At 37.7% G+C, this 10,745-nt stretch overlaps 1 protein-coding gene across 1 annotated transcript in view; it reads right to left on the bottom strand.

Moving 5' to 3' along the window:
* MIER3 (mesoderm induction early response 1, family member 3) overlaps window positions 1–9,063 on the bottom strand; it is a gene marked incomplete at its 5' end in the record, with an annotated part of 12,055 nt that extends 2,992 nt beyond the window's left edge. Inside the window, 6 exons of the mRNA XM_008937875.1 lie at window positions 117–211; window positions 2,595–2,676; window positions 3,079–3,230; window positions 7,420–7,492; window positions 7,674–7,759; window positions 8,943–9,063. Of these exons, the coding sequence (XP_008936123.1) occupies window positions 117–211; window positions 2,595–2,676; window positions 3,079–3,230; window positions 7,420–7,492; window positions 7,674–7,759; window positions 8,943–9,063 (609 nt within the window). The remainder of the gene's footprint in view (window positions 1–116; window positions 212–2,594; window positions 2,677–3,078; window positions 3,231–7,419; window positions 7,493–7,673; window positions 7,760–8,942) is intronic.
* Between the last annotated feature and the right edge of the window lie 1,682 nt (window positions 9,064–10,745).

Below are 10,745 nucleotides of genomic sequence, written 5' to 3'. Positions count from 1 at the left end.
CTGGTTTAAATACATTGGTTATTATTTGACTCTTCTGCATGGCTTCTGAAAACTTGCAGCGCTTCTTATAAGTTTTCAGCATCTTATCTACCAATTCTTCCATTTAAAATACTAACCTTGTTTTTCTGTATGAGATGAAAGTCTTTTCCATAAAGCAGAAGTGCATGTTCAAAGCTTCTGCATTCTTCTTCTGTCCATGCTGTCATCTCTTCTAGACAATTGCAAAAGTACTATGATGAGCTTATTTTCACTCACTATCTTTTTACAAAGGATATTTGTGTTATTTAGACCTATGTTCTTTCCTCTATTATACTGAAGTTCTGGAGTTAAACCCCCAGCCCTGAATGAAGGTTGGCATATGGATGATGCCCAAAACCAGGCAAGAAAGACCCTCCTGATTGGTTTTCACCCAGGGTCTGGCCAGCCTTGGGTGGGAACTGATTAGATCACCACCAGGTGCCCCTGTCTTCCACATTAACTTGGAGGTGGGGTAAGAAGCCACCTCTATAAGAACTGACTCTGCTTGCAGTGGAGTTGGGAAGTCTCTCTATGCAGTGGATGTGCTCTGTGGGGGTACTGGTTCTTGAAAGGGCTCCCTGACTGACTCTTCATAGGAAGTGGAGTTTCCAGGACAGAAATTCATGATCTTCTTGTGCTATCTGGGACTCATGGCCTGTCTGATTCCATCTCCCATGGCTTGGATCTTTGGCTAGCTTGCTCCCTTCTGCACATCCTGTGTTGTGAGTGCATTAACTTATTTCTCCCTCCAGCGGTGTGCCACCCTTGGATCTCTGGTGTATGATGTAAGAGCAGAGGGAGACCTTTGGTTGCTGGTCTGCCCATTAATGATAATATCCTTCTATGTTGGGCAAGCAGTCAGCAGAAGAAATACAGATATCCTACCTGAAATCTAGTATTCTTGTTTATACTCATAAAAGAGTCTGAGTTCTGAAAACTTTTATCCTGAAGGGCAAAGGACATTCAAAAGACTTGATTTATTATTTCTTAAGAAGGTTATCAAAAAACCAAATTTGATATCATCACTGAGATATCAGTGAGATTATTTTTCTGAATATTTCTTCTTGCATCAGATAAAGAACAGTGGCTGTTGGAAAAAAGTGAAAGAACAAGCTCTTCAATATGAAACGTAATTTTAGTTTTACAAATTAAACAAAACAAATCACTAAAAAAGAATAAGAGCTTTAAAACAAAGTAGCTCAAACTACTTGAGGTCAGTTTTGTCTCAAGTATTGTTGCTTCCCTATCTTGATTATGGCTTTGTGCCTATATATAATGAGTAATATTTTAGACATCTTACATTCATAATGGTGATCTGATCAGCTGTTGTTTAAAGCTGGGGGGGAGGGAGGAAGAGAGAACCAACAAACATTTCTCCTTACTATGAAGTTCTCAACCTTCAAAGAGAAGGAAAGATCCCCATGTAAAGTCTCACTGTTAAAAAATTATCTTGGGAGATGAGAGTTGAGAATCCACATCTTGAGAATAGCAGTAAACTTCAGTGGGTAAAGTAGATCATAGCACAGTGGTTACTTTGAGAGGAACTAACAGTATTATCATTCTTTACCATTTTTAATAAGTGCATAAATTCCATCTGATTTGGGGCAGGGGAGGGAGGGAGTACTAGTCCTTAGGACAGAATTTGCAGCTCTGACCCACAAGTAGTTCAATCCCAAATGAAGAATATAAATAATAGAGAGGTGTGGAGTTTAGGATACAGCCCTGCATCTGATACTTATTGTTTGGCTCTACACAATCTCTTCTTGTATGAGAACTTTCTGAAGCACTGCTGATATTCCTTCTTGTTCCCTTCAGCTTTACCTTAGATACTTAGCTTTCACAATACCTAACTTGTAAACACTCAAATTCCCATTGGATCCAGTTCTGAGTAGGGAATACTTGCCAGAATATGAATTTACACTAAGGCTCATAGTCCATTTCTGCTTTATGCAACACATTTAAAATACAGGATAAAGAACCATCTTCACTAAATGATAAACTCTGAGTTTTGTTTAAGGGAGTAATAAAGTTAAGGACAAACAAGATGGAAGCTCATTTTCCACTGTCAACTTAAGCAACTCTCTCCATACTCTACCAAAGACCTATAGAAATATACAGTAGAACCAGTTAAGGGTTGATATAGCACAATGTTAGTGCAATGATGAAGAGTGGTGCTCACTTACATAGCCAGCTATGTATAATAAATATCATCATGGTATAAATGTCATCAGATTGATCATGATTTCAAAAGGTAATGTGGATGAGAACTGCCTTATGGGAAGCAGAATTTCAACTCCCTTCATCCTTCTTCTCAGTCTGATGTTTTTAAAATGGCAATGGAGGGAAAAAAAAGGAAGAAAAGGCATAAAAGCTGATCCTGCAACCTTTATACAAGTTGCCAGCTTCTCCAAGGAGAAATTTCCATTTAGCCAACAATCAGTTATCTGTGCTAAAGACATCGTGGGAAGGGATGTGCTAAAGTCTGAATCTTATTGAAGTTATTTCTACACAACTTTTAAATTTTCCCTCCCCCCCTCCAAACACATATTTCTTAAAAAGCAGGTACACTCTCTTACCCTGAGATGCCTTTCCATTTGAGCAGTATCTCTCAATTGCTTCTTTAACATTATGGCTACTTTTGAAAAGTTCATATAGTGCCTATAAAATAGAAGGAGTCTTTTGAAAGAGTCAAAGTTTGCAAATAACCAATCTAAACTTCTGAAACTAGCCTTTCAGTAAGCATATCTAATGTAAAAGAGGATTTTTTTTCTTTATACAGGATGAACATTTCAAAATAACCAAAGAGTCAAGGCATGGTTCAATTAAGCAAATATAAAACATCATATGCAATTATTAGAAAAGCTGGATTTGTCAACAGCATGGCAATCAGAAACATCACAGATCACAACACTGCCAACATACAAATACTCATAATTTTAAGCACATGCTTAAAATTACAAAGACAACCCTGTTACAAAGATCTAATAAAAAAATGGAATATTGCTGTCTTTATAATACAAGGCAGAGAAAGAGAACATATGAACAGGATATAAAACATACTTGTTCATTGTCCCGTGTATGTAGTCCTTCAGAAATTCTGCTAATCCTGTTTTCATTTCCTGTTCTTAAGGAGGTTTCAAAAAGATATTCTTTAACTTTACTTTCTGAGATCACATCAGGTTTCCAAAGTAAATGGTCTTCATTTTCATAGGCTGTTAAAACAGAAATCCATTAATGCCAGACATGACATTTTTTAAGGCTATAACAAAGTGATTTCATGAAGATAAGCAACATGAATACAGAAGTAATAAAATCAAGCACCATCATGCCACTTAAATTGCAGCTCACTTTTTCCCCAAAAGCATCAGTTAAGAGACAGACCATGTAGTGTGGTATGGCAAAGAGATTCAGGTTCCACAAGGATGAGACAAGGGACTGAACTCAAGACAGTCTTTACAGAGGAGCAGCTTATTGACAGCTAGATGATTCAAGGCAAATTATGCATGCATTCATCATCTTCATATAAACTAGCAAAACCACTCAGTTTTTTTTCTGTAAACTATAGTTTATTTGTTGAAACAGTTGAATAAGTGCAGAATATTATGGTAATATTTCAAATATTACATTAAAAAAGAGGTTGTAGCTAACTGGTCATTTTCAACTAAGATTTGCCAAAAGTTATTTAACAAAACGGAAATCTAGGTCTCACTGCAGTAATTTTTTTTTTCTGTTCACTAACAACCAAATGCTTTTAACACATATGTTCCATATTTTACAAGCAATCAGAATGTATAGTCCTCCTTAACAGTATACTGAAAGCACATATGCACCTCTTCAGTGGCATATTTGAAAGACAATATATTGGAAATATTCAGGAGTTGGCCTGAACCTTCGTCTGTGAACATTTAAATTCTAGATTGAACTAACTCCTTCACTCTAATCAATAGATACAATTAATATTACACATGCTTCATGTACTCTCTTGGCAATACAAAATTAGAGTTACTAAATTCAAACACACAAGCATAATGGCAATTATAATGGAAGAGATGAAAGACTCAAATCTCTCAGAAGTGTAGGAAAAAACACTAAGGAATAAAATTAAATCTCCTTTGAAAGTTCTGTTTTGCTAAAAACATGGAAAGCTTTCAAACAGACGTGTTACAAATGTAAAGTTTGTAGAAGAGCGGAACTGCCTTCTAGCATAATTCCAATAGCTGGAACTACATAGCAGAAATATAGAATCATAGAATGTCTGGGCTGGAAGAGACCTCCAAAGGTCATCTAGTCCAACTCCTCTGCTATAAGCAGGGACATCTCTAACTAGATCAAGCTACTCAAAGCTTCATCTAGCCCGATCTTGAATGCCTCTAGGGATGGGCATCCACCACCTGTCTGGGCAACCTATTCCAGTGGTCTATCACATTCATATTGAAGAACTTTTTCCTAATGTCTAACCTAAATCTACCCTTTTCTAGCTTAAAGCCATTACCCCTCGTCCTGTCCCTACAAACCCTTGTGAATAGTCCCTCCCCTGCTTTCTTGTAGGCCCCTTTCAGGTACTGGAAGGTCGCTATAAGGTCCCCCCAGAGCCTCCTCTTCTCCAGACTGAACAACCCCAACCCTCTAGCCTGTCCTCATAGGAGATGTGCTCCAGCCCTCTGAACATTTTTGTTGCTCTCCTCTGAACATGCTCCTTCTTGTGCTGGGGGCTCCAGAGTGGACACAGTACTCCAGGTGAGGTCTCACCAGGGCAGAGTAGAGCAGCAGGATCACCTCTCTCGATCTGCTAGCCACGCTTCTTTTGATGCAGCCTAGGATTTGATTGGCCTTCTGGGCTATCGCTGCGCATTGGTGGCTCATGTCCGGCTTCTCATTGACTAGTACCCCCAAGTCTTTTTCCAATGGACTGCTTTCTAACATGTCCTCTCCCAGCCTGTATTGGTAATGTTGGTTGTCCCTTCCCAGGTGCAGAACCCTGAACTTGGTCTTGTTGAACCTCATGAGGTTCACCTGAGCCCACCACCTCTCCAGTCAGTTCAAGTCCCTCTGGATGGCCTCCCATCCCTCTGGCATGTCACCTGCACCACCCAGCTTAGTATTGTCAGCAAATAAGTCCCTGATCACCATCACAAGCTCTTCAGGAAGTACAGAAGAGGCTCTCACAGAATCTTCCACTCATACAGCCAGGTCCAACCTCTCTGAGTACTGCTGATGTTCAGCTTCAACCTCTGTTATCAACCAAGACAACCCAGCACTTCTCACTGGGGTCTACACCTGATATTCTCAAGAGAAACTCCTCAGGCTCTCCCATGTGGGAGCTACTTCTTCGCTCTTGGCCATGCCAACGGATGGTCTTTTCTCACTGGTTCTCTAACACCAGCTCATTACAGAGAAAGTTGTCAGATTAATGCCTGCCTTCCTGCTCATACTCTGGTTACTGGTCTTTCTCTAGTTCTCAGCCAAGGAGAAGTCAAAATGTGTAAATAGTAGGAGGACTATCCAGATAAATCTGGTTCTTACTTCTCCATTTCTTACAACTGGTAAGCATAATACTTGACTCTTAGGAAACTTCCCTAGTTCCCCCATCTCTTAAGCAACAGGAGATATTCAACTCATTAATGCTTCCAGCTCCACTCATACTAAACATTCTTCTCTATTGCAAAGGATCATTCTTCAAAGAGCAGCTGGTAATGGTGAAAAGACTTTATATACTTCACTAGAATGATATTCCCGTTAAATGTTACACTTAAGTAACTTAGAAGAAAAAACAGAATGCCCTTTATTAACATATCCCCCAAACTGTTCCTTAATTTCACAGCTGTTCCACCCATTAGCAAACAATCAATATTAGCTTTTGAATTCCACAGCTATGTGCTATACTTCTCATAGTGAAAGTTTCTAAAGATACCAAATAAAACCATTTAATAGGTTATTTTTTCTACTCTAGCACACAATTGCCATTTTTAACCTAAACTTACACAGAAACATCATATTTAAACCAACATTTTTCAAAAAGACAAGGTGTATCAGGACCTACATCTACTCATGCTATGGAAGTTTAGTAGTTTATGGCTTTGTTTTCCATGTCCATTTTGTAACCCATGCTGCCGTTTGCCAAAAAAAAAAAAAAAAAAAAAACAACAAAACAAAACACTGTTTTGAAGGTCTTCCATGTAAACTGTTACATGCTCACAGCCCAGCTCTACTCTGATGAAAATATTTCCTTCTTCAGGAAATTGCAAATTCAGAATTGACACTGTAATCCATCCTCCTATGTCTTCTTAAGAACCTCTCAAAGTTTTTGAGGCAATTATGACACTTCTGAGACAATTATGTGGTTGTGTCACTTCAGTTGACTAGTCTTTTGCTGACCACATAACCTGATAGGAATGATATTATCACCAACAGGCAACACACAAGCTATATCCCTCCAATTCCAAATCATATATGAGGTAGCCAAACACCAAAGGAATGAAAAGGCTGATATATTCACTCATGGTGCTAGACGCAGTGAAGACAGGAGCAAATCAACTGAGGAACCAATTGTGTAGCCATGACCATAAAATGGTTCCATTATTATGGATGTATTCCTCTCTCTGCTCCCAGCCGTACTGATGTCCTGCCATTGCTGGGAGGTCACCCCACAATGGGCAGTTGGGGGGGGGCTCTTCCAATAACTGAAAATAGCATATTCACTACATAAGTAAACTCCCCCAACACCACTGCAGGCAGAGCCAGCTTATATACTGTTAACTTGGAGGCAGGACACCCGATATTCATGCTGAGGGAGAAGCATCTGGTGCTGATCTCCTAATTCCCACCCAAGGCTGGCCAGATCCTGAGTGAAAACCAATCAGGAGGGTCCTTCGTGCCTGGTTGCGGACATCATCCATATGCCAACCCTCATTCAGGGATGGGGGTTTACATCCCAGCACTTCGATTGAGTCCTTTGACATATGGATGAGCCACAACCTTCACGCTACCACCAGGTGCAAAAATCATCACTCCCCACCTTTTCCATCATATTCCCAGGACTCAGGGATACACTGGCTTGACTGAGGTCCTCAGCTGGTTTCATTTACTCAGCACAGTTCAGCATTTCTGTCAGACCCATCCTCACAGTTCAGATCCTCATCACACCTCTGTTAGGCACACACTGCCTATCAATGTACACTAAGTCAGATTCAGCACACATCCTCCTTGTGCAGGTACTTCTGATACTATTATCACCATCATATTTCCATAGTAAGGGAGAGTAGCATCTATCATTACAACTAGCATTTTTTTGTTTAGTTTTGTTTTAAATTAGTGTAGTCTGATACCTTATCTTATAAATAACGTTTTTCCATTAACTGCTGTGTATAAACATAAGATGAGAAGTAAAACAGAAGAGCTTACCTTTTTCATTATCACTATATCTGCCAAGGTAAGGTGGAATTTCAGCCTGATACTGTGAACCAACCATTATTTCCTGAAGATGTAACAAAAAAGTATTAGCTTAATATTTTGTGCATGGAAGCACTACAAATTCCATTAACATGGCATTTGCTGAGAATTCCAGAATGAAGGTGGTATTTTTTATAAGTATTCTAAATCTTAATGCATTTTTCTTCACAGTAAAGTTTTAAACTTTTTAAAGATATAGTTATTACCTTTCTCAAATCTTCAGAGGAATTACTATTGTCTGCCTCTACGTCTTCACCATCACATTCCTTATCCCCTTCACATGTAGTATTTGCTTCAGACAAAGAAGTTTGGTTTTAGCTAGAAAGAATTTTCAGTTCAAACACAGAACTACAAGGTATCCTTTACTTTTTAAAGGAGCCCCTGCATTTATTCTGGGAGACACTCGTGGATCAACAGACTCTCACACTTCTATCAAACTAGCATGAAGCCAGAAAGCACTGGTATTTACATATTGCAGAATTGAAACATTTATCATCACCACAACTGAGACAATCTACTATATTTATAACAGTCAAAAGGAAATTAAGAAAATTGATGAAGAAAAATTCTCAATAAAAGCTTATATCTTATAGAAAAGGTATGAGAAAAAAAACAGAAAACTTCCAGGGCTATGACTTAGCCCCAGGTTAATCACAAAAAGTAAAGTTGAAGGCAAGTCAATATTACCTACTAAAGCCTTTTGAAAGAAGTTTTAATGGGCATTTAAAACATTCCTTTAAACAAGGCTGCCTCAGCATGGAGTGAAGATATAGTAGATATACACAAAATAGAATAAGCAAGAGACAGCAAAAGACTGTTTATTCCCCTCCCCCCAGGAAGAAACACAGCAGAGCGCTCCAAGTAATTAAAATACAGTACTCCAGAGTAACTTGCATTTTCAAACCTGGAATGTTGTGGTACCGGGTTCTGAAGCAATTATGTTTTTATTTTACCTCTGGCAGAATGGAATCTACAGTTCCGATAAGATTAAAGCTATTTTATGTTCTCAATTTTCAGTAACAATATGCTCATAAATAGGGTTGCAATTTTGGCTTCATCACAATTAAATAGAATTATCAACATCAGAGACAATATCCAAGACTATATATACACTATATAAAAGCAGCAGCAAAAATTTTAGTAGAGAAACACTAAAAGAATGGGTTGAATATTTATGTTATTCACTATCATATTGAAAAATCATGATTAGTATTCCTCAACACTCTTAATTATGAAAAGTTACTGTAGTTGTAGAAAAATTAATTGTACTTGTGCCTTGAACACAAAAATAAGTATAGGTCTTTTAGGTAATCAATATTACCAACTGAAGACAATATTCATGCACAACGCCCTGCAAAGCACCATTTCTCAATTCCCAGTAAAGTCAGCACCACTCTGCAATTTTGATATTTTAAACTAGGAAGCTATATATAATGCTAAGACTTTGAGTACTATTATAAAATTAGGCTTCCTACATCTTAATGGCCGAGGAAAGAAGTCAGTAGCCTCATGTGAAGTAACTGATGGTGTCAAATCATCAGCAGAGGACTGTGTTTCTTCATCATCACCTGACAAGAGGTCTTTAGCGATTTCCTCCTGTATCATTAAAATAAAAAACAAACAATAGTCAGTTTGAGGGTTTTTTTGGTTAAGTATAGACTAGTGAGCATTTAGATTGAGTAAATTTTAGGTCTAATTAATTATTTTACTATAAGTAATATTAGCAGGCCATCCTCCCAATTAAAAAGCTAGTTCACTCCTAAATCTCAGAACAAATTTAACCATTCATTTCAGAGTTGAAGATGGGGTTCATTTCCTCCTTATCTTCTATTAAAATAAATGCACAAGTCTTAACCTCTGCAAGCATCAAATCTCAGATGTTCCTCCAACTGATTCCAATGAAAAATGCCAGTGAAAATCTTTATAATTCTGTCATTCTTTGCATCACAGATATACTACAGCTTTAGTAGGCTGTTACCCCTTAAACTCTGGTGGAAAACAGATAAAATAGCCAGGCACTTTTGCTGAGAAGAGCTACAGATAATAGACAACCCATAATCTTCCCAAATGACACAAAAATAACGAGGAAGGACAGACAGACAAAAGAGCACGCTTTCTTGACTAGCAGATATATGTTTGAACCCCCCTGTATAGAGATTAGGGAGCATAAGAACTGTATTAGACAACAAGCCAACTACACTTCTGTAGCCTCAAGACAATTGTGACTCCTAAGGAGAATGAGATGTGCATAGCCATCATTACATCCTACTTTCTGTGGAGTTTGTAATTTCATCATACTTATAGAAAGTTAAAAAAAAAGATGACACACACTACCTACAGGTTTTATAACAAACTATTAGCTGCATATGCCTTACAGCAAAGAATTAAAGTCTCAGAATTCAAATTTAGCCTGTGAATTACAAAAACTGAAGTTTCATGGTTTTATAATCAATAATGGAACACCTGTAGTCATTACACGTAAAACAATCTCTCACACCCCAAAGTTGAGACCTTTCCAAATTATATGCATTCCAAAGCATTCAAGAGTTCATTTTCATGTTATCTGCAAAGATTTGATACACGACATGCGTTGGAAGCCAAAATTATTATTTCTGGACATTGCATACATTAAATTAAATACAGATCTTTTCAGAAAAAACACACTTCTATTAAAAAAAAAATAAAAGAGGGAAATCTATTTAAAGTTCTCAGGATGTTTTAAAAGAACTGTTAACTTATTTCTCATTTGTAGTAATATAGTGCCACAAAAGTTGATATGCATGTATGTGATAATTAGATTCAGATGTTCAATATCCTTGAAAAAGAATGAATTCAGAGTAGAATCATAGAATCATTTAGGTTGGAAAAGACCTTGAAGATGAAGTCCAACTTTTAACCCAGCACTGACAAGTCCACAACTAATACAGTAACTCTTAATTGTATATTGAAGTTGAGAAAGATATGCATTTTCTAATATCAAGGTGATATGGAGTAAGAATAATGAAAGATAGAAAATAATTATTAGTTATACATATTAAGAATTTTAAAATGTAGACTGTTTGCTAAAAAGAGTTCTGCTTTTCAGCAAGGGCTTGCATAAGAACGCTGCTTGTGGGTTTTATTCATAAGTTCACTCTGGGCCAGAAAATGACTGTCCTAGTGTCCCACACTGTATCTGTGGTCCTCGAAGCGAAAGGAGGGCATTGGCTTTCCCCACAGAGGTTTTTGAAATACCAAGCCATAATGGTTGAGCAAGACGATGTTGAAATCGTAACCAC

This window comes from Merops nubicus, unplaced genomic scaffold (genome assembly GCF_000691845.1).
Source record: "Merops nubicus isolate BGI_N331 unplaced genomic scaffold, ASM69184v1 scaffold12963, whole genome shotgun sequence".
In the NCBI taxonomy this organism is placed as follows: domain Eukaryota; kingdom Metazoa; phylum Chordata; class Aves; order Coraciiformes; family Meropidae; genus Merops; species Merops nubicus.
The sequence above is the reverse complement of the archived record's forward strand: the minus strand, read 5'-3'. Positions and strand labels throughout refer to the sequence as shown.